Source organism: Canis aureus, chromosome 24, assembly GCF_053574225.1.
Source record: "Canis aureus isolate CA01 chromosome 24, VMU_Caureus_v.1.0, whole genome shotgun sequence".
Lineage (NCBI taxonomy): Eukaryota > Metazoa > Chordata > Mammalia > Carnivora > Canidae > Canis > Canis aureus.
This window is the reverse complement of record NC_135634.1, coordinates 36,227,330-36,250,829: the sequence shown is the minus strand read 5'-3', so window position 1 is coordinate 36,250,829 and position 23,500 is coordinate 36,227,330. Positions and strand designations below refer to the sequence as shown.

Below are 23,500 nucleotides of genomic sequence, written 5' to 3'. Positions count from 1 at the left end.
GCCTGCACCCCCATCCCCAACTTCGAGCCCCAGAATAAAACCATTTTCCTGCAAACGGGTCATCTGAAGGCGGAGTGGAGGGATCCAAGGCGCGCAGGAGCTGCCTCCCCGGGAGGCGCGGGGCCGGGCGCGCCCGGCAGGTGCAGGGGCGGCGAGGGGCGCCCGGGCACGCGGGCGTGGGTGGCCCGGGAGGGCCCGGGAGGGCCGGGGAAGGCCCCGCACCTGCGCCGCCGAGGCTGGCGGCCCCTCCCTCCGCGCGGGCTCCGGTTTCCTGGCTGCGCGGCGCGTCCCGAGCTACCTGTTGGGGCGACGCAGACCCGAGCCCGCGGGCCGGGCGGGGGGGCGGGGGGGCGGGGGAGCAGCAGGCCCCGCACCGAGCCCCGCCGACGCCGCAGCCTCCGCCGGCAGCCGGATCGCAGCGTCGCGGTGAGGCCGGGGGAGGGGGGAGGGGAGGGGAGGGGAGGGGAGGGGCCGGCGGGCGGGCGGAAGGGGGACGGGGGCGAGAATGCGTCCTCTTGTTCCCTGGGTCCCCGCGGGGGGCGGGGGCGGGGGCCACACCTGAGGGGAAGTCGCAATTAGGGGCGGCGGGCCCGGGGGAGGGGAGGGGGGAGGGGGAGGGGGAGGGGGGAGGGGGAGGGCGCCCCCGCCGCCGGCTTCTCGGGTGGGCCTTCCCAGACGCCTCCAGGTGTGCTTTTGGGGAGTGGAACCAAGAGGCCATAAAGCCGCCCCTTCCCTCCTCTGCGCCGGCTCTTAATCTCGCGGAGGGGAAAGCCCTTCCCAGCAGGGCTCCCCCCACCCCCGCCTCCAGGCCGCTCTTCTGGGGCTGGACAACCTCACCCACCCCCCGGCCTCAGTTTCCCCTTCTTCTTCCTTCTGGGAAGTTGTCGGAGGGAAGTATCATGGAGAGAGCGGAAGAAGGATAAAGACCTCCCTGCTCCCCACTTTCCCCAAGAATGGCCTAAAAATAGAGACCGAATGGGAAGTTAGGGAGGAGCCTGGTTTCGTCAGAACGGGAGGTGGGTGAAGCCGCAGTCCTAGGCGGTGGCGGTGGGGGTGGGGTGGGGGGGTCCCTCTTCTCCCCTCCCCTCCCCTCTCCTCCCTCTCCTCTGCTGGTGCTGGAGCAGCCTGACACCCCCAACCCTGGGCAATTGAGAAGCCAGTAGCCAAGAGGGAGGTCCCCCGGGCCCCAGGACAGACATTCTCCCCCGGCTTGTCATAATTGCTTTGCACCAGGTTGCTTTCCTCCCCCCCCCCCCACCCCATCACAAAGAGCCCTAATCCTGGTGAAGACTGCGGGAGATGTGTTGGGGGTCGTTTTCCGAGGGGGGGGATAGGGAGGGTGGTCCGGAGCCACAGCTGATAACTGGAGAGTTCAATGGGATTTTAAACACAGAGGCAACGCCCAGCAATTACCTGAGGACAAAGGGTTGGGGCCCCCAGGTGTGGAGGTCTGGACTTGGGGGGCAGGGGGCTGGGAAGGAGGTGTGTTGGGGAGGGGGGGGCTCTTACAATCCTGCTGATTTCCGCAGGAATTTAAGACATTCTTTAAAACTCTAGACTGCCTCCCCCCAGCCGGGCCCTCAGACCCACCCCACCCTCCCTGGCTCGGGTTAGAGACAGCTTCAAAGGTGGACCGAGCCCTTTGTCCTGCCTCTGCTTTCTTCTCTGCCTTTCTCGGCCCCTCCCTCCGTCCCTCTGACCTCCCCAGCACAGACAGGCCTCTGGGGGCCGGCTCCAGAAAGCCCTCACTGTTTCCTTTCTTGCTTTCTGAGGTGAGACCTGGTGAGGAGACACTGAGCGCACTGGGTGAGGGAGGACGGCGGCCTCGGAGGCCCGGGCCATCTCCGAGAGGGCCCAGCCCCGCCCTGAGCCCGGAGCCGGCAGGGCTGACGCCTGCTGGTGGCCTTGGGTCTCGGGTTTGGCTCTCCCAACCTTCTCACCACACCTTTCAGCGCCTCTGCCAAGTCCAGGCTCCACATCCAGAGGGCCTCTTCATATTCTGGGCAAGTCTGTTCAGTCCCCTGAACTGGGGATGATTTCAAAGATGCTGAAAGGAAGAGGCCAAAGGAATGGGTCTCTGATAACGGGGCCTCAGGGGATTTAACATGGGGCGGTGGGAGAAGGCTCCCCTGAGGACCTCAGACCACCCCGCAGCTGGCTGCAGCCGCCCTGGCTGCTTTCTGTGTGCCAGAAGTTTCGAAGCAAGTGTGAGGATGGGGGTGGACATGGTGGGGGAAGACTTGGGGCAAGATGAGCGCATCCATCTCCGGGAGGATGTGACCACGTGGAGGGGGAGGGCAGCAGGTGCCTCGGATCCTGTGCTGGTTAGGCTTACCAAGGCCTCCAGCTAAGAATAGCTGCGTATTGATCTGCCCTCCTCTGTCCTGTCCTCCAGCAGCCAGATGAGGCAGAGGGGGAAATCCACTCACTCTCTGGTCCCTGCAAGCTGGCTTTTTTTTTAAGTCACTCTCTTGAGCCCTGTCCCTATTCTTCAGTGGCCAGTGACCTCTCTGGCTTCAGACCTAGCTGTCCTCAGCCCCATAGCCCTGGACTCTGTGGAGGACCCCCCCCCCCTTTCTGAAGCTCTTTCCTACCTCTTCATCCTCTGTTACCGGGACCCTTCTCTTTCCTGGCTCCTCTTCATAGAAACATTCCCTAAGGTTTCTGCTTTTCCCTCCTCGCCTTGTCCTCCCTGCTGAGTCTCTCCTAGCAATGCAGCACGTCAGCTGTCACCCCCTTGCACACCACTGCTTTCTCTCCAAACTCGGAAACTCTGCACCATTGCCAGACCTCGCGGGGGTCTGTCTCCGTTACTACAGTAGCTTTCCAAGCCCTGTCTCTGCCTCCCAACACCCCCCACCCACTCCAGGACATCACATGGTTTGTTCTGCTCACTCTATCCCACCCTAAACCACAGCTCTGCCCATGTTATTGATCACCAGTGGACTCCTTAGCATGATTCTCAAGGCTCCTGTGCAAACCTGCTCTACCTCCCTTCCCAGCCCTGTCCCTGTAAGTCCCCTCCAGGAGCTCTGGCAAAACAGCAACCCTGGCTGTCCGGCCAACACCCTGTGCCCGTCTTGGATCATGAGGTTCCTACTGTCCAGCACACCTTTCTCAAGAACACTTGCATGCCCAGACTGCTGCTGTCCGCTCTGCCCCATAAACTTGCCCCTTCTCTTGGGCTAGTGCTGGTGTCTGGTGCCACAGGGCTCTCTGGCCACCTGCTTGCCCTTGCCTAATGGCACATATCCCAGCTTGTCCAGAACTGTACTTATTTGTGCTTGTGTAATGGTTGTGCACCAAACAAGTGCCTCTGTATAGGGGTAGTCAGTCTTTGCTTTCCCCGTAGTACCCCCCAGCAGAGTACGTTACACAGATTAAGTATTTGTTGAGGGAATTAAACCAACTGAAGGTCCAGAAAGAAGTCTTTGGCCCAACACCCTCAAGATGGAGGCAGAATGAGAACCAGAATCCTGCCTCCACCTTCCATCCTTAGGTGGACGTGGGTGAGGACGGGTCCTAAGCGGTTAATCCAAATATTTCTTTATCCCCTACAATGTACAAGCACTGTACTAACCCTTCAGTTAACAAAAAAGATGTCAAGATCTCGAGGCACTTGAAATTTAAGGACTTGTGGAAATCCCTCTCTTGCACCTAAGATAGCAAAGAGGCACTTGGTACATCCTAAAAGAGGGGAAAAGGAGATAGGAGCTATTGGAAATAAGGACACAAATGTGTACAGAACTCTGGAGATGTGCCAGGCAGCCTGCAAGGCATGCTCACATGTAACCTGTTATTCAGGGGCTGAGATTATTCCCATATCATGTGTGGGCGAGCTCAGACTCAGAGATATTAACTCATCCATGGTCTCAGCTAGTGAGCATTACAGTCTAGATTCTTGCCTGTCTCCATCGCCTGAGTGGGATGTTCTCCACTTCCGGCCAGGCATGGTGGGTTTGGGATGAGAGAGTACATGGGGCCAGGGCATTGGGAAAGGCTGGGGCTTGCATGGTCTTTAAGGATTTCAGGGGTGCCTGGGTGGCTCAGTTGGTTAAGTGACTCTTGATTTCAGCTCAGGTTGTGATCTCAGGGTCTTGAGGCTCCAAGCTCAGCGGGAAGTCTGCTTGAGATCCTCTCTCTCTCTCTCTCTGTCCCTCCCTCCAAAAAAATAAAAATAAAAGAATGAGCAGGATTTCATTCAGCAGAGAAGACATTCAAGGGAAAATACTGAGAGGGAAAAGAGCATGAGAAAAAAGGGCTTTGAGGCAGGAAGATGTGAGGTGTGTTCGGGGGAAAGTGAGCAGCCCATGGCTTTGGCTACAATTGCATGTCTGCCTGGAGAAGAGGCGGGAAAAGATTGGGTCACATTATGGAAAGTTTTGTAGCAGCAGGGGTTTTGAGAAGAAGAGTGACCGTGCAGTTGTGGGGTTGGGTTTCGGGGAGAGGCTGGTCTGATGGCAGCATGCTGGGGGGTGAGGGTCTGGGGTCCATGAGAGAGGGTCCAGTGCACAGAGGTAGAGGGGTGTGACTTCCAAACTCTTGAGAAAGGGTCACTTCTGGGCCCTTGTCCGTCCTTTTATTCCCATGGCCCAGTTCTTTGTCACCTTTCCCCTCTCCTTAGGTGCCTGGGTGCCCTAGTCAGCCTCCCGGGGAGTTAATGTTTAGATGGCCCAGGCAGAGGGGAGAGTCCCTGGTGCTCCCAGTCTCAGCAGGTTGGGGCATGGGGCGGGGCGAGGGGCAGTGGAGTGAGGCAGAGGAGAGAGAGGCCTATCGCGCAGGCCTTGGGAGGGGGCTGGTGGCAGGGCCGGAGTCCAGTCAGGACGGCTGGCACCAGTGATCCTGCCACAGAAGGGAGCCAAGGACTCCGTGTCTGGGGCCTGGGACCGCCTGCCTGAGAGGGGCAGGAGCCCCAGCCCTGGTCGTGGACGCAGGGGCCATCCTCAAGGCCTCAAGGCACTCCTGAGAGGTAGGCGAGTCCCCTTAGCAGCTGGGTATGGCCAAGGGGTGCCCGGGGAGCCTGCCCTGACGCCTGGACAACCGGCACGGGTGTTCAGTGTTGCCTGGTTCTGGGAGGAAGATTTTGCCTCCCCTCCCACCCCAGCCTGAAGGGGAGGCAGGCAAGCAATGGCGTGGGGCGTGGGGAGCATGGGCCACTGGCCCTGAGAGGTCTGGGGCTGTCTCAGGAGGGAGGGGCTGCTGGGCAGAGCAAGTCTCACCATCGGGCAAGACCGGAGGGGAGGTAGAGGTGGAGCAGGGCAGGCGAAGAGAAGGGTCTCCTGGCTTGGCTGTGCCCTCCCCGTGGACACCCACCACACACACACACACACACACACACACACACACACACACACACTAGGATCCCTCTCAGTGAGGAATGACCTTGACAGCTACCACGCCTCAGGTCGACAGAGGGAGCCCTAACTCTGCAGTCCCCTCGGTTCCAGGGCTGGCTGGTGGCAGACTCTTCCTGCACAAGGTGGCTCTCCCACCCCGTGGAAGGACATTCCTAGAGCGTGGGGGGCAGCAGGAATGGGCTCTGCAGGATTGGAAGACTTTCCCTTTAGTCAAGGGGAAGAGAGGGTTTAGGACTGGGAGGAGGTGCTCAGTGCTAGCGGAGGTCCCACAGGGGGCAGGCTTCTGGGCCCGCAGCCCCATGTCCACCCTAGCCATGCTTGCGGGGAGGGGGGGGGGCTTGCCTTGCCCTCCTGCTGGGAGCCACCCTCTGACCCTTCTACACGGTCATCCCTCCCTGTTCCGATCACTCCTCCCCAGCTCCACACCTGGCTTCCTGGAATGGGGGACACTGTCCAGTGCTGCGTCCCTCTGCAAGGCCCGCCTGCTATCGGGCTCTGAATTAGGGGTGTCCGGAGACCGCCCCGGGAGCCAACCCCAGAGCCTCCCGGATGGGGTAGGGGAGACTCAGTGGGAGCCCTGGCCCGGGCGGCAGCTCCCCCACCCCCACCCCAGCACGGAGGCAGACCTCAGGCCACCTCCCTCCATCACTGAGGAGGCAGTGGGAGCCACGGCCGCCTCCTCCCCCCTCCCTGCTGCCGCCGCCGCTGAGCCGGCAGGTTGTCTTGGCAACGGGAGGCGGAGAGGAGATGCGCCGAGGGATGGAGGTGTATGTCACCGAGGAAGCCGCGGTGCTCCTGCCCCACGCCCCAGGCCCCTGAAGGTACCGGAGAGCCCTCCCCTCCCCCCTGCCCTTGCCCCTGGCTGCCTGGCTTCCCCACTCCATCCAACGTGCTCGTGTCGCAGAGGAGAACGTCCCCCTCTTCCCGCGCCCAGGGGCTCCGATCCATTCGTCATGAGTCTCCTTCCAGGCCCCAGTCCACAGCTGTCCTTCCCCGCAACAGCGCATTCCAGCCCTGCCTCTGGCCACCCTTGCACCGGAAGACAAATCTGGGGTGGGGTCTGGTGGGGGGCGAGTGGCAGCAGGGCAGGAACGTGGCAGCGGGGAAGATCGGGGATCCTGCGGGGCCGGGGTGGAAAGGCACCGGCGCTGGGCTCCTGGAAGGGTGGCAGGAGGCTGTGCAGAGCCGACCGGGTGGGGCCGGGGCGGGAAGGGTGGGCTCCACGGGAGGAGAGCCGAGCCGAGAGGCTGCCTGGGGCCGGGCTGGTTGCCCAGAAGGGCTGGTGCCCGTCCTGCCACACCAAAGGTACACCCCCTCCTGCATCATGTCCTGACCTTTTTTCCCCAGATGTTTCTTCCCCCACCCCCAGGATTTCTGGTTCCTTTCTGCAGGGCCCTCTCCCAGCCACTCCCCAGCAGCTGAGCCCGATTCTTCCTCAGCCACTCCGCTGCCTGCCTTCTTCATTTCTCTTTTCTTTCTGGAGCCCATCCTTCAGAATTCATTCTCCTCTGCCTTCCACTACCCCAAACATGCCTCCCTCCCCGTCCCTACCTGTCCCCTCCTGTCCTCTTTTCTTCGAGAAGGAGGTCCGGGGCACACTGTCACCTGTCCCCCTAAAGACCCTTCCCCTGTGGTTTTCCACTCAGAGACCCCAAAGCCCCCTCCCCAGATTCTAGATTTCCCCAAGGACAGCTCATACCATCAGCTGACCGGCTGTGGGCAGCGGTTACCAGGGCAACAGCAAGGGCTGCCTAGGTAGGCAAGTCTGCTGTGAGGTGGAGAGGAGGCTGGGGCCACGGCCAGGGTCAGCCCTCTGAGGTCAGCCCGCTGGGCTCCCTCCCCTACCCCCAGGGGTCACAAATGAACCAGGCTCTGCTCTGAGCCCAGAGAGAACCACGGGCCAGTGGCAGGGCCCTGGAGTGGTGAGGGTTTTCCCATTCAGGGAAGGCACATCCTGTAGTTCTGTGCTAGGCCCTGGACATCACCGGGCAGGAAATTCCCTTCTGATGCAGCTGCCCTGGTAAGCGACAGGGTCCTTCTCCAGGGGATCCAGGTGACCTAAGGGCCAGCCCAGTCTCTGGTGCTGAGGATCCTCCCATCCATCCCTCACCAGGAGGGGGTTAATCCTTCCTTGGGTGACCAATTCTGGCATCTTTGCCCTCTCCTTGCCCCTGAACATCTGTGCCCTTTAGCACCCTAGGGAGGCAGGGCCCCCGGAGGCCTCTGTCGCTTGCTTTTAGGTGACGAGTAGGAGATGCAGGTGCTGGTGTTGAGGTGTTGTCACCCCTCGGTTATCAGTAGAGCCCCCTTTTTCCCCCACCCCAACTCAAACTGGCTGTTTCTGATGAGGCTTGAGGGGCTGTGTGTGTGTGTGTGTCTGTGTGTGCGCGCGTGCATGTGTGTGAGCGAGCAGGAGCGTCGCAGGGTTGGGACTATGGGAAAGGGGAAAGGCCAGCCGCTTGCCGGGTCTGCTTCCGATTCTGCTTCGTCATGATGCCTGGTTAATGCTCCTCTTGTTTGAAACGGATTGAGCTGCGGCGAGCGAGGTGGAAGAGCAGACACACACACACCCTGGGGCGGCCACACGCTATCAGCTGGAGGTGGGGGGGTGCCGCGGGGGAGCCAGCGGCCCGCCCGCCCCGCCAGACGCAGGCTCAGAGCACCAGCTCCCAGAGAAGCAGGGTGGGGACGAGGGGGTGGGGGCCCAGAGGGTAGGTCCCCTCCTGTGCCAGCTCCCCCCACCCACCCACCCACCTACCCCGAGCCGGCTTTTTTCCTGTTATTTGTGCTCTGGGAAAGCGCGGCTGGGTTCCTGGAAGAGACGCCTGCTACCTTGGCTCTTGAGAAAAAGCGGCAGCCCCCGGGGATCTGGGCCTGTGCCTGCCTGGCCTGGCCTGGGGGCCTCAGAGCATCTGGGCCACACTGTCTGGGAAGAGGTAGGTGGCAAGGTTTCCCACCTCTCTTCCCCTCTGTGGGCACTTTGGGCTCTGGGTGGTGGCTGGGACCCCCTGGGGAGGGGTCAGCTATGGCCCCTGTTCAGTGGGAGAGTGGTCCCAGACCCTGGGACTAGCTGGGTTTGAGCTCATCAAACCTGACTTGAGGGAAAGGGATGGGGTGTTTCATACTGGCACCCCAGGACCCTCTTCCCCTAGCTGTGCTGGGTGGAAGTCCAAGTGATGGCATGGGGAGGACAGAGGTGGGCAGGGGAGCTGTCCTTTCTTTGCTGAATAACAGGGAGAACATGGGGGGGAGAGAGAAAGGGGGGCAGGCTCCCTCCAGCGAGCCCCAGATCTAGAGAGGGGAGCAGTCCACACAGAGACCTGCATGCTGTTGGTGACGGGTGTGCTGCTTGTGGGGAGGTACCCGGGAGCCCCTTTCTAGCCCTAGGCTGGCCAGGCTGCAGTGAGAACCACACGCAGAATAAGGTTGGGTGGTAGGGTGTGGCCACAGGCCTGACCCCTGCTCCATCCTGACCAGCCTCTGAAGCGCTCCAAGGGCTGGGGGCTGAGCAGACATTCAGGCCCTAAGGATCCAGAGGCGCCCTCTTGCTAGGTGTGCCCCTGCCTGGGCAGATGCACCTGGTGTTTCCCTCCCAGAGGACTGTGTTGCCAGGGTTTGAGAGTCAGGGGAGCAGGGGCAGGTGGAAGAAAAGGAAGGTGGTGGGGCTTTGGGAACAGGGAGCAGGAAAGCCCCCAGGGAATAGGTAAATGGGGGGGCGCTGTGTGTGTGCCGGTACATGTGCTCAGCTTGGGGAGGGGATGGCAGCATGTGATGCGGGTGGTTGTGAGCGTGGAGAACGGGTGCCAAGGGAGGATCAGTGGGTGGGGATGAGTGGGTGTCAGTGGCACTGTGCAGCACTGTGGGGGGGGGGCTTGCTGGGAGAGTGGGGGCGTGATCTTGGAAGGAGGGTGCATGGGTTTTGCAACTCTGTTTCAGTGTGGGCTCTTGCCTGTGTGGGTGAAGCACTGTGCCCACGTGTGAGGCTCCGTGCTGCCGGCCTCCCCATATGTTGAATACTTGAGTCATGCTGTTCACCTAAGGGTGCAGGTCTGTAGGAATTCCTCTTTTGGAGCTCACGTGTGTGTGTGTGTGTGTGTGTGTGTGTGTGTGTGTGTGCACCAAAATAGGGATACCCCCAGAATTCAGAAAGCTAAATTTGGGACACAAGACCTTTGCATCTTCCCTATGAATCCAGCTTGTACAAGTGACAGCACAACCCCCAACCAGACCAGCCATAAATAAAGGCCAGATCAGGAACATACTGAGGACCATGCAAGCCTGAGGAGTTGGGGGGGAAGACTCAGAAAGAGAGGCCTCCTCAGAGGGAAGGTATAGAGAAAGGATACAGAAACCCAACAGAGATCTAGGAGAAACAGGATGAGAAGGTGCGTATTTGTGTGAAGTAGGAGGAGTGGAAGGAGGTGCCTGGGCCTGGGCCTGCTGCCACCAGGAGCAAAGATGAGGCAGGGCCTTGAGCAGGTGGGTTCTTAGGCCGGGACCCAGTTTTGGGGCCCACCCACACCTGCCTGATGCTTCATCAGAGTGTGAGAGGATACTATATAGTGTTGGCATTAGAGGAACCTAACCCTCGTCCTGGCAGATAGAGCAGGATTTAAAAAATGGGGGTGGGGAAAAGGAGAAAGGAGAGCTGGGGAGAGAGGACACAGGCTTCAAGGATGCCCCATGAACCCTGGCCCAGAGCTGGGAGCCCTCTCCTGCTCTTTCATGTCCCTAGGGGCAAGCATGGGTGCCCCCTATACACACAAACACACACATATACACACACACACACACCCTCAGGTTTTCCCTGCTGCTCCTGGGCTGCCCCTGCCCCCCCCTTCCCCACTCCACCCTGGGATGGGATGCTGTTTTGGGAACTGGTGACCTAGCTGGATCCTGCCTTTATTTCTGGCATTGAATTGTTGCCACAGTAACTGTAGGGGTGGGGCCGGGAGCAGGACAGTGTGAAAGGGAAACAGAGCCCAGGGAGGAAAGATGAAGAAAGAAGAAACGGGAATGGCACGCAGAAAGAGTGGAGAAGGAACAGGGAGGGAGCAAGGCAGGCGGCCACACTGTGGCTGAAACTAGAGAAAACAGAGAGGGCCAAGCTCCTGCCCGCCCTGCCCTCGGCCCACTTGGACAGTCCGCACGCCTCATTTCATAACTGGCTTCCTGTGTGCAGCACCCTGCCCGGCTGCACAAAGCCCCCCCACCCCCAGCCCCCCTGCTCCCTGTGTACAGGCCAGGCCAGTGAGCAGGAAATCTGGGTGGCCCCACCAGGTGAGGTCATTCTCAACACTGAAGTGGGGACCTGAAGTAGGACCTTTGTTCAGACTGAAGTGGGACCTTCGGGGACCCACCGAGAAGCGTGTTCATTGGCTTTGACCTGTCACAGGCCTGGGCAGGGATTCCAGCGTGACTTGTGTTTGGGTGGCCTTTGGCAAGTCACGCTCTCAGCCACGGTTCCCAGTCCCTGAATGGGGAGGGCACTGGCCCGTGTGAAGGGTAGAGGGGACGTATGGAAGTCTCTGGGACAGTGACGGGCACATGGCCCGCGGTGCTTGGCTTGGGACTGGAGGCCTCCAGCCGTGGTTTTGCCTGTTGAGCCTTCATTTCTACCAGTCCAGAGAGCCACAGCCAGGTTAGTCCTACCTGGGGCAGAAGCCGGCTGGGGTGGGTGCTCGGGTCTTATCACCCCCAACCCAGAGCCCAGAGGGTCTAGTAGCTGCAGAGACGCAGATGCCAGGCAGGCAGTGTGAGGCGGGGCTGGGCTGGAGGCTCAGATAAGGGGGAGGGTGGGGCGGGGCTGGAGGAGTGAGGATGGGAGTGAGCAGCTGGGAGGTCCTCCCCACCACCTGGGCTGGCCGCCTCTGCTGCCTTTCTTTCCCTTTCCTTCCATCCCGGCCTCCCTTCCTGCTGCAGCCTGCCCTCTTGGTCTCTTTCCCCCGGAGGCTGCTGGGATGGAGACAGTGCATTGTACGTGTGTGACACAGGGTGTGTCCAGAGGGGGGAGAGGGCCAGCACTGGAGGAGGAGGGCGACAGGGGGTGTTGACTCAAGAGGAAATTAGCTTTGAGGGAGGGGGCCGCTGGAGGGTGGAGTAAGCACTTGCCTGCATGATGTGATTTGAGAGAAGCCAAGAAAACCCTCCTTCCCTCCCTCCCTCTCTCCTTCCTCCCCTCTCTCTCTCTCTCTCTATCGACTCCATCTCAAAACACTTTTCCTTAAAATTTCACCAGTAAGACCTTCACTTCTTCTTTTTTCTTTTTTTAAAGATTTTATTTATTATTTATTGAGACACAGAGAGAGTCAGAGACACAGGCAGAGGGAGAAGCAGGCTCCACGCAGGGAGCCCGATGTGGAACTTGGTCCCGTGTCTCCAGGATCATGCCCTGGACCAAAGGTGGCGCTAAACCGCTGAGCCACCCAGGCTTCCCAAAAAGATTTTATTTATTTATTTATTTATTTATTTATTTATTTATTTATTTATTCATTCATTCATTCATTCATTCATTCATTCATTCATTTATGAGAGACACACACAGAGAGAGAGATGCAGAGACACAGGCAGAGGGAGAAGCAGGCTCCATGCAGGAGGCCTGACGTGTGACTCCAGGATCAGGCCCTGGGCTGAAGGCAGCGCTAGACCGCTGAGCCACCTGGGCTGCCAAGACCTTCACTTCTTAAGGGAAGCCCCAAATTAAAATGCAGTGCCCCAAAAGGGTAAGACGTCAGTTTGTCAGCATGTGTCCTACCTACCGCACTGGACACTGGCCAGCAGGCCCTGGAGGAGTATGGCTCAGGGGACACGAGAGAGGAGATCCTGAGGCTGGGAGGGAGGGGGTGAGCCAGCACCAGGGATGGGTCTGGGGCTGCAGGCAGCTCTGGATAGGAAGGGTCCAGGGAACGGAGCAGAGACATCATTATTTCAAATCACACGTCTGAGTGGCGATGCCCGAAGGCAGTGTTTGTGCGTGTGTGGGTGTGGGTGCAGGGCATGATCATGCATCGCTGTGACTTGGCCAGTCCTGGACCCTTCCCCTCCCTCCTTGACTGGGCAGTGACCCCTCTGATACACAGTCATTGCCCCACCCTGTATCCCCAACACACACATACTGGTGTTCAAGGGGAGGGTGCCGGGGCCACCGCCAGGCTCCCTGCGGCTCCAGGACACAAGGAAACTCTGTTCTCCCTGGTGGCTCAGCTATCCACACTCCCCACCAAACTTTTTCTACCCTCTTCAGCCTCTGTCCCACTGACCTGTCAGATCTGCATATGGCCTCCGCTATCATTTTTCCTGGGAAAATAAGGGCCTCCCATTGGGGACTGGCCCAGGCCACAGGGCCCTGTGTTGTGGATACCAACTTTTCCTTTCCTGTCCTTCCAGGGAAGCCCTGAGTTTTCCTTCCAGAGCCCACCCTCCTCTTGAGCCTGGGCTGCATCCCTTCCCGCTGCTGGGACCCCACTTCCTCCCCACTGCCTACAAACATCTTCAAGTGTCCCCTTTCCTGAAACACCTTCAGCCAATCTGGCCTCCTCCAAAGTCGCTCTCCGACCCCCACACTCCCCGGCCTGTGGCCTAGCCAGGCCTTCCCTGACAAGAAGGCCTCACTTTTCCCCTGGAAGTACCCTCGGAGGCCACCAAAACAGAGAGCCATCACTCCCTCCAGCGCCTCTCTCCTCTGGCCACAGACTCTTGGCTTCATGACCTTTCCTCATCCCCTTGCTCCCACCCTGTCTCTCCATAATGCAATCGCCTCCACTAGATACACTCCCTGCCCCCAAGGAGCTGGCCATCTCCTTTTCCTGGTCCCTTTCATGCCATCTGGGATGATATTTCTTCTAGTCCCCTAGGTGTTTCCTAGGATGCTGGTTTTGAACTTCTTTCTGCCTTAGCAAGTTCATGTGCAGACTACCACCTCTAGTCAAATGGCTCCCAAGTCTCTCTTTCCAGCCTGCCCTGGGCTCAACCTCCTGTCCCTCCCGGACATTCCCACCTGCTCATCAACTGTACCCACCTCCACCTCACACTGGCAAAAAGTGAACTCACTGCTTCCCCTTCCTCTGTCTCTGAGCCAGCCACCTACCCCTGCCCTGGAGGGCTTTCGGATCATGTCTGTTTTGCACATTCTGCCTCTAGGGTCTCTCCCATTTGCTTCCTCTCCCTCTTGGGCTGCACACACAAGTCAAGGCCCTCACGAGCTCTTGCTGGGACTCCTACTGTAGCTTCCAGACTGGCCTCTGTCCATGCTGCCCCTACCTGTCCAGCCCCCTCTCCCAGGCTGCAGCCACATTCATCATCCCAAAGTACTGCTTGGATCTGTCACTTCTTTGTTTGAAAAAAGTTTCTAAGCATCCTATTGTCCCTGTTGTCCATAAAGTACAATCTAAATCCTCTGGTCTGGGTTGGAGACCTCCATAATCTAACTCCCAACTTCTTGCCCCAAACATATTTCAACCCCATGAGCCCTATAGTGTAGCCATACTTGCTGTTCCCTAGATAGACCCAGTGCTGCCCCTCCACCTCAGGCCTGTTCCTTTGTTCATTTTGTCTTCTCCGTCAATAATCGATTCTTTAGTTTTTGCATAAACTCAAACTGGGCAGTCAAGGCCTACCTCAAATACCTCCTCTAAGGAATCTTCTTTATTCTCCCTTCTCAGCACCGCGCTAGAGTGATCCCTCATCCTATGACCTCTCATGGCTCCTTCTATTATCTTATCTGGCACATGTAATTTTCTGTTTTGCATGGGAGTTATCTATTTACATGCCTCATTTCTGCTGGGCAGCTTGGATCCCTTGACTCGTCTTTCTGTTCCCCATAAGACTTGTCACAGAGTGTTGTCTGTGGTTATTGCAGAAAGGTCAGGAAGTATTTGATGAATGGATGGGTAAAGCAATATATGACTGAGGGGTAGATGATTAGTGGATGGATGGATGGACAGATGGATGGATAAGTGGATAGGCAGATGGATGAGTGGATGAATGGATGGAAGGATGGACAAGTAGAGGAATGAGTGGATGCGTGGATGGATAGAGGGAGGGAAGGATGAATGGATGGAAGGATGGACGGATGGATAGATGGGCAGATACATGAATGAATGAGTGTTTGACTCTAAGGCTAAGCCAAGTATATAGCTAGTTTGACAATGGCTGTCAATACAGTAAAGATCAGAGAGGAGTGAAAGAGAGCTAATATGTATTAGAGTTGATTCTGATCCTCAGATACCTAGTTATAAAAGCATTACAAAGTGAGAGCTAAGAAGGCCGAGAAGGATAAAGGTCTGGAATGGAGTCTTTCCACGGGCACCAAATACCTAGTGTGACCCAGGAGCTTGTCTTGGAGAAGCCTTGACTCTAGAATTCTAAAAAGACTTGAGAAATGTAGCAGATTTTACTCTATCCCCACAATGCTCCTGACACGGTACTAGCTAGGCACTTTGAACCATGCCGGTGCTGAAGACACATTTTCAGCTTCATGACTCTGGACAACTTTTTAACCTCTTTGAGCCTCTGTTTTCTCATCTGTAAAATGGGTCTACCTTATAGGGCTGTCGGAGGGGATGAAACAAATCATCCTTTTAAAGTGCTTATTAAAAAAAAAAATTAAAAAAAAAAATAAAGTGCTTATTAGAGGCACCCGGCTGCCTCAATTGGTGGAGCATGTGACTCCATCTTGGGGTTGTAGGTTCGAGCCTCACATTGGGTACAGAAAGTACTTAAAAATAAAATCTTAAAAATAAGTGCTTACCAAAGTACCTAGCTTGAGCATTCAAAAAATGATGGTAATTGCTTTGTTGTTTTGCCCTCCAGAAGTTAGCACTCATTCTGGTTAGTGAAAAAACATGTTCCTGCATTAGGCAACCTATAATCAAGGTCTGTTGTATGGGCCTCTTTTTCAGTCCTGCTGGAATTCAGAGAAGGCTTATCAAAAGGACTAGAATAGTAGGAGAGGCCTCCCAGGGGAGGAAGGCTGGGATCGACCCTGAAGGACAAGTGGCATCTGGGAGACAAGGAAGTGGACAGAGAATAGTGGAAGGGCATGTGCAAAAGCAGAAGGTGGAAATGAGGGCTGCTTGTGGGGCAAGCAGGTGGTTTTGGTGGTGGAGCCAAAGAATGGCCTGATACAAAGTAATAGGTGATAAGATTGGGAGCACTAGTGACCTCAGTCTTTCATTACCCCCTGTGGTTAAGAATGGCTATGGAATAGACATCTAAATTCATTAGTCCTTGGGGAAATAGAAATAATAATAGCTAATACTCTACATAGAATTTATAGTGTTTTAAGCACTTGACATGTTATAACTTATTTAATACTCAGAGCTGCCCCATGACATGGACACTAGTACTATCTTCCATTTTTACAGATGAGAAACATGAGGCACAGAGAGAGTAAGTAACTTGCCCAAAGTCACACAGCTGCCGTAGCAGAGTCGGTACCCATCCCCAGGTACTCTGGTCCAGAGCTCGTGCTTTTAACCACTACATTAGGCTGCCTCTTCCCCGTCCCTGCTGTAGCCATCAGCTCTCTTCACTCTAGGAGGCTTATTGCCAGCAGATGGAATTTAGCCTCACTGCCACCATTGCTGGAAGCTCAGCCAGGCAGTCACTGAATGGTTGTTAGTGTCCAGGACTAGGGGGTGGGGGATGGGAGGAGTGCCAAGGGAATTAATGAAGGCTGAAGGTGAAGACCCCAAGGCATGGGCTGTGGCCCCAGGGAACTCATAATCTACTGCAGCAGACAAGACCCAACTGTCTAGGAATGGAGAGCAGTGCGGGCTGGGACGCCTTCCTGCTGAACCTCAGGGGTGCTGCCTAGCAGCGAAGCAGCAGTTCGGAGGGCAGCGTCAGCACAGGCGTCCTGAGAAGCCTGCCTACAGCTGGGATGTGGCCTGGGCCCCAAGGGGGGCTCTGTCAAGTGAGACAGACTGTGGGATGGGGACAGGGGCAGGGACCCAGGGAATGTGGGCTCCCTCCAGCCTCCCCTCCCTCTTCCCTGAGGCCTCGGCCCCCCCCCCACCCCCCATGACCTGACCGCGCCACCAAGGCAGTTTGGCTCCATCCTGTCCTCCCGGTCTGTCCACCTCGCAGGGTGAGCAGGTGCCTGTGTTAAACCCGCCTGGGCTGCGGGGCAGAGGGGGCGCCCGGGCAGCTGATTGCTCGGGGGAGTGGGCCAGGGGCCGGGCCAGGGGAGTGAGACGCGGGGCCTGAGACCGGGCTGCGGCCCGGGGCGGGGCGGGGCGGCGCGGGCGGGGCGGGGCGCGGCAGGCAGGTGTCCCCGGGCCGGAGCGCGGAGGCTGCCCCGGCAGCCGGACCCCTGCGGGCGTTTCCTTTCCAGCCGGAGGACAATGGCTCCGGCCCGAGTGCGGCCCGAGCGCGGCCCGAGCGTTTCCCCGCGCTCCGCTCGGCCCCTGCCTCTCCCTCACCCGCCCCGCGCCCCGCCCCCCAGGCCCGGCACCCGCTCCACGCGCGGACCGTCGCCGAGGCATGAGGACGCCACAGCCCGGGGGGACGCACTCTCTGCTCTCGGGGCCCCGAGCGCGCCGCGCCCAGGAGCCGGCCAGAGCCTGACGCCGCGTCGTCTCCCCGAGCGCACGGGGCTCCGCGGGCGACCGACCGGCCAGCTCCCTGCTGCATGGAACGGCTGCAGAAGGTGCGCGGGCCGCGCCCGGGGGGCACGGGGGGGGGGCGGTCGGGCGTCGACGGGGCCACCTGCCGGCCGCCCGCAGCGCCGCACCCCGGGGCCCAGAGGCCTAGGGCAGCCCCCCCCCCCCGCCCCCTCCCTCCGCCAGGCCCCCCGCCCGGTGGAGAGCCCCGCCCGGCCCTGGCACGCACGCTCATTCCCACCGCCCGCCTTTCACTCTCCCCAGCAACCACTTACCTCCCCTGGGAGCGTCAGCTCCTCCCGCGGCTCCAGTGTTCCCGGCTCTCCCTCCAGCATCGTGGTGAGTACCTCTCGGCCACCAGCACCCTCAGGCTGGGACCAGCGGGTGGGGTGGGGACCCGCTGGGCACTTCACCCAGAGCCTCCCCGACAACAGCCACCGACCGTCCTGCCAGGGCTGGTGGGCAGAGACAACCAGAAACCCAGAGAAGGTTCCCCACCGCCACCTTCTACTGGTCTGGTCCTGCCTCATTGTACCCGAAGTGTTAGGTGAAGGACTATCATCTTTTAAGGTGACTCTCTAAACCCTTAAAATTAAAAAAATACACACTACTAACTCGTATGAGCTGATGGCTCAAATGGCTGTCCCTTTTCTTCCTGACAAATTGCAAGTCTAGCTGGTAAGGCCAGGATTCTAGGTGAGGCTTTCGGCACATCTGTTCCATTCCTACCATTTCCCTCCAGGCCAAGATGGACAACCAGGTGCTGGGCTACAAGGACTTGGCTGCCATCCCCAAGGACAAGGCCATCCTGGACATCGAGCGGCCTGACCTCATGATCTATGAGCCCCACTTTACCTATTCTCTCCTGGAACACGTGGAGCTGCCCAGAAGCCGGGAGGTGAGGGGTGGGAGGCTCCTCTTGGATGGAACTTGGGGGAAGGGCTCCCCCAGCCACACGGGGAAGGAGGCAAAATCCCTCTCCTGCTTCCTTTCCTGGCGGTCAGACTCCAAAACAGGAAAGGGAACTGTGGGCAGAAATCAACCAATGGTCAACCCAGTGTTCATGGAGGGCAGGCAGGGACAGGCTGGAGGCCGGAGGGGAGCTCCATGCTGAGAAGCCGGGAGGCCGGGTTGATTGGCAGCCTCACAGAGCAGGGGGTGGAGGGTCGTGGAGGAGAAGGCTGGCAGTGGACAAAAAGTGCAAATCTGCCAGAAAGCCTTCGGGAACACTGCACTGGGATTCTGAAGTCCCAGCTGACTGACCCGTGTGAAGGCGTGGTTTGTTTCCCCTCCTGTACAATAGAGGTGATACATCCGCCCCCTACCTCCCTCACCAAGTACTTGAGTGCCGGAGATAACACATGGCAGCTACTCTGTAAACCACGTTCCAGAAAGGGCTAGTGTCATGGCTGAGCCTTGAGCTGGAGGCGGGCTGTGGGGAGACTCACTACTCTGCAGGGAGCCCAGACTCCATCCTGGATACTTGTGGCTCCTGGTCCTTCCCCTGGGCTCTAGGCCCTGTGGACAGGCCAGAGCCACCTTCAGTTGGCCCCCAGAGCACAGACACACTGCTGCAAGATCCATGGCTTCTTCGTGCATCCCGAGAAAGACAGGACTCTGCCCAGGAGAGCACTAAGAGGGAGAAGGATGGAGGGCCAGTGCTGGGAACTGGCAAGGACTGACATAGAAGACGTGGCTCAGAAATTGGCCGGGCCAGGGTGCAGAGTTGGGTGGTGGTGGGGGGTGAAGTGGCCCCTCCGGGGATCTAGGGATGAGGATTTACCCCTACCCTCGTGGCTCTGACCAGCCTCCTCTCCATCCGCAGCGCTCACTGTCACCCAAATCCACATCCCCCCCACCATCCCCAGAGGTGAGTCTGCCCCACACCTGACACTTGCCCGGCTCCCCGCCCCCACACATATGCACAGCCCACGGGATGACCTGATCCCGTCGCCGACCAGCTCTGGGTCCATCTGTCTGTCTGACCCAGGACCTCATTTAACCCTGTCTCCCCGGGTCATACACCATCAGCAAGTTGAGTCCTTGGAGACCCTTCCTCTGCCCTGGGGTTGGGGGCTTGTGGGATGCTAGGGTGGGAGGACAGAGATGGTGGTGTGAGGTGAAGCAGTGTCTCCATGGGTTGGAGAGGGTAGGGTGGGGGACCTGGGAGCTCCAGTCAACCACACTTCTGCTCTGCAGGTGTGGGCGGAGAGCCGGTCCCCTGGAACCATCTCTCAGGCTTCAGCCCCAAGAACCACCGGGACCCCCCGGACCAGCCTACCCCATTTCCACCATCCTGGTAGGTTTTCTGGCAGTGTGGCTGCACACTTTCCCCAGGACCTCTTTTCCTAACAGGGACCCAAGCTGCTGCTTCTCAGTCCCCCATTCTCTGGGGTATATGCTCAGCACAGAATGGCTGCACCCCTGATGCCCAGACCCCAGGCAAACCACCCTACTCCTCCCAAGATGATGAAACCTCTTGAGCCTTTCCTCCCACCCAACCAGAAAAGTGTGGAAAGTCCAAAACCCCTGAGGGACAGTTCCAGGCACTCAGGTTCTGTCTCAGGTCTCAGCTCTCGGCAGGAGCCCATGAATTCCCCACACCATCTCATTTGTGCCCTTCTCTTCACTGACCCGGCCTCACCCACCATCAGCATCTCCTCATCTGCTCTTGCTCCCTGTCCACAGAGACCACCCGCCCAGATTCCAACATCTACAAGAAGCCACCTATCTACAAGCAGAGAGGTGAGGGCTCCCCTCTGTGACCTGGGCCCCTTCACACTGCGGGCTGGGAGGCCACGGGAGAACAGCTGTTCATAGCAGCAGATAACCTCTGCCCCGTATGCCCGTTCTTGTGTGCACTGTTTGTACAGCCACAGTGTCCCAGGTGTGAGCAGGGGACAGGAGAGAGAGCTGGGGGCTGGGGTGGGCTAAGGCGGCGTGGCTCAGGATGTGGGCTGACCCTGACCTCCACCAGCAGAGTCCACGGGAGGCAGCCCCCAGAGCAAGCACCTCATCGAGGACCTCATCATCGAGTCCTCCAAGTTTCCTGCGGCCCAGCCACCTGACCCCAACCAGCCAGCCAAGATCGAAACTGACTATTGGCCGTGCCCTCCGTCGTTGGCGGTCGTGGGTAGGAGACCATGCTGGAGGGGGCAGGGGAGGCCCAGGAGACTGCCTCACAGCCCTGTCGAAACTCATGAACCCACCTTCTCTCTCCCCACTGCCACCCTACGTACTTCATGACCTCCTGGCTCTCTTCATGACCTCCTGGCTCCCTTCATGACCTCCTGGCTCACCGTATTCCCTGCATTCCTCTAGTCTTGGTTATGTGGCCCTGCTTGTTAGTCTTTCCCTAGCTTTCCATTTACTTATTTGGCCACTCAGCAGACATATCTTAAACACCTGCGTCCCAGGCTCTGCGATAGGAGCTCTGGAAGAGAGAAGGAGGAGTGAGGCAAGGTCCTGGTCCCCAGTGACTTTAAGTTGTGTGACTGAGTGTCGCCAATTCAGCTTTACCATAAGGCTAGAGAATGGTACTTTTATTTTGCACGAGATGGCTTGTCGCATTCTCTGGAAGGTGCACAAGGCAGCACCTGATAAATACTTGGTGCGTGAATGGCTGATTGATGAGCCTGCTTTTGCCTGTGTTCCCCAGAGACAGAATGGAGGAAACGGAAGGCCTCTCGGAGGGGGGCAGAGGAAGAGGAAGAGGAAGAAGATGATGACTCCGGGGACGAGATGAAGGCTCTCAGGGAGCGTCAGCGAGAGGAACTCAGTAAGGTAGCATCTCACTTCGCCCCAGCCACCCTGCCCACGTCTTCTTGGGGACCAAAGGCCTTGGGCTCTAACTCTTCTGTCCTAAAGAACCTCCTAGTAGAAACATGAGGGATTCCCCTTCTTCCCGGGACATCAGGTTGCTGCTACTGAAGGGACACCAGGACTTCATGCTGCTTGGGGGGATCACCAGTTAGCTTAGGGTTAAAGGAAAGAAAAGGTGCCCCACACACACCCAGTGCCAGGATTCAGGAAGGCTAAGTTCATGGGAAGAGGAGCAGGGAGAGAGCAGACTGCTGGCATCCAGGGCAGGAGAGAGGGTGTCAGGAGTCATAGGAAGGCCAGTGACAGTGGCCTGGGCTTGTGCTCTGGGTGAGTAACCTGGGATGCAGAGGCCACTCAGATACAGTTAAATACCAAGCAGCACTGCCTCCTTGCTCTCGAGGGTGGCCAGACCCCGAACGGCAGTGCTTTAGACCAGAAGGACAGGCTCCACAGGCTCCGGGGCACAACCCCAGCCCCTTGGGAAACCTGTCCCCAGTCCTGCCTGTGGATACTCAGCTCCAATGGAGATGAGAAGTGAGTATAGAAGTCTTGGGCGCATCTTCCTTTCTCCTTCCCCAGGTTACTTCCAACTTGGGAAAGATGATCTTGAAAGAAGAGATGGAAAAGTCACTGCCTATCCGGAGGAAAACCCGCTCTCTGCCCGACCGGACACCCTTTCATACCTGTGAGTGCCATGGATGGGGCCCCGAATCACCCACAGAATCTGTTTGTCTATCGTGTGGCTGGCACTGTGCTCCTGTGGTACAAGGGACAGAAGATCCTGTGCTGGCTCAAGGCACTCATGCTCTCCTTAGGGCAAGGATACCAGTCATGGAATAAGACTAGATGATAAAAGATAGGATTAGCTATAGCAGAACTAGCAAATTATGTTTAATTTACCAGATGTTTATTGAGTGTCTAATATATGGTGACACAGGAGATTATAAAGAGTCCAAAAATATACTGTCCGTCAGTAGCTTCCAGTCCACGGGGAAATTGACATGGAAATTGGGGTCAGCGCAGTGGGGCAATGTTGGGTGGTGACATGAGAGGCACACAGTGAGTGCTTCGAGGAAACTGTGACAGGGCCTGGGGCCGGAGGGCCAGGGGTAGTGATATGTGTGGGTCACTAGGTCTTGAAGAGAAAGACAAAGTGAGTGGCAGGGGGAGGGGGGTGGAGATGGGCATTGGGGACACTGGGGACAGTGCTGGAGCAAAGGCAAGGAACAGGAAACATTCTGGCCAGCTTACAGGGCCTGCAGGAACCCAGAGTGTGCCCCAGGGTGGCAGGGATTAGCCAGAGAGATAAGGTGGCCTGGGCTCTGGGTATTATGCCTCTAATCATGGGAGTCTAGCCTGGACTTCCCTAGAACATCAAGGCTGGAGCAGAGGGAGGGAGATCTGAGAACCCCAGCTGAAAGTATGAGGCATCTAAAAGCCTAGCGTCAGGAGCCACAGCATCACTCCTCCTACGTCCTGTTGGACAGAGCAGCTTAGCGGGCAGCCTAGACTCAAGGGAAGCCATGACTCAAAGGCACACAGGCCCGGAGATAACATGCAGGCCATCTTCTGAGACACTCCACCACATTTTCCAGAGGTCTAGGTAAGGGCTAAAACTACACATAGATCCAGAGAAGGGAGGTGGGCTTGAGAAATATATAGAAGATGGAGTCAACTGGACTGAGTGGCTGATTGGACATGGGAAGGGAGGGAGAGCCGAGTTGGGATCTTGGCTTGGGTGCTGGGCGGGGATTGGCTTGGGTTTGGGGGAAGGATGAAGGGACTGGTTTGGGACATCCTGGGCTTGAGGCACCTGTAGGTGGGAGCCAGGTCTTGCTCAGTTGGAAGCTTGCAGGATGAGTTGAATTTTAAGCTTGTATATAGTAGCAAGACCTTGAGAAAAAATGGGATCATGCAGAGAAGAGAGGAAAGGGAAGATGTGAAGGCTGAGCCCTGGAGCTGTGCCCTGGAGTGCTCCCCTCAGCAAGATCCAGGATGTGGGAGGCAGGCGTCAGGCCCCAAAGGCCTCTTTCTCTGTGGGCTGGGGACCTGGGTCTGGGAGCAGGTCACAGGAGAAGTTGAGGCTGTCTGCTGAGTGGAAGCAGGGTGAGGCTGGGCGGGTTGGGGAAGGTTTAGACTACCCATTTGCAGGGAAGGGGAACCAGCGCAAGGCATTCATCTGTAGTGAGGATAATCTAGCAGTGTGGGCTTTATCCCCATGGACTGCAGGCAAGAGAGGAGCTGGCTGATTCAGGGCTAGAGTTTTATAAGGCAGGTGCTGAGGGATGAGGGGCTAGGGGAGCTGCTGAGTGGTGGTGAAAGTAGTGATATACCTAACTGTGGGTCGAAGGTCAGGGGTGGGGGTGGGGGGTTGGAGATCAAGACCCCGGGCGTCCCATGACACTGATGAACAGACATGCTGGAAGTGAGCTTGAGAAGTTACAAATAAGGAAGGGTATGGTGTGGTAGCTGCAAAGTGCGATTCCAGGGCTTCAGGAATCAAGGTATTGCAGGTGTGGACAAGACCAGGGGGTGGCCATTTGAAGGGGCTGCCTTGTGGGGGGTGGAGGTGAAGGCCACTGAGATGGGATTCAAGGAGCCGTAAGGGTCATATGTGCATGGACATGCACAGGTCACTGAAAGTCCCCAGGATGATATTTCAGGATGAGTGGGAAGAGTTACAATAGGACCTTTTTAGAAAATGTAGAATAGTGAAGG

General features: G+C 57.8%; 1 protein-coding gene across 4 annotated transcripts in view; it reads left to right on the top strand.

Moving 5' to 3' along the window:
* The first annotated feature begins 4,815 nt into the window (after positions 1-4,815).
* Positions 4,816-23,500, top strand: part of DMTN (dematin actin binding protein) — a 24,980-nt gene continuing 6,295 nt past the window's right edge. The window contains exons 1-10 of one of the 4 annotated variants that reach the window (XM_077868922.1): positions 4,816-4,969; positions 16,804-17,007; positions 17,225-17,299; positions 17,703-17,858; positions 18,786-18,830; positions 19,160-19,259; positions 19,649-19,705; positions 19,938-20,093; positions 20,619-20,743; positions 21,362-21,467. In XM_077868922.1, coding sequence (XP_077725048.1) covers positions 16,990-17,007; positions 17,225-17,299; positions 17,703-17,858; positions 18,786-18,830; positions 19,160-19,259; positions 19,649-19,705; positions 19,938-20,093; positions 20,619-20,743; positions 21,362-21,467 — 838 coding nt within the window. In that variant the 5' untranslated portion in view covers positions 4,816-4,969; positions 16,804-16,989. Of the gene's footprint in view, positions 4,970-6,018; positions 6,179-8,131; positions 8,294-16,803; positions 17,008-17,224; positions 17,300-17,702; positions 17,859-18,785; positions 18,831-19,159; positions 19,260-19,648; positions 19,706-19,937; positions 20,094-20,618; positions 20,744-21,361; positions 21,468-23,500 lie in introns of those variants that run through there. The other 3 variants (XM_077868923.1, XM_077868920.1, XM_077868921.1) reach the window with 3 other exon arrangements.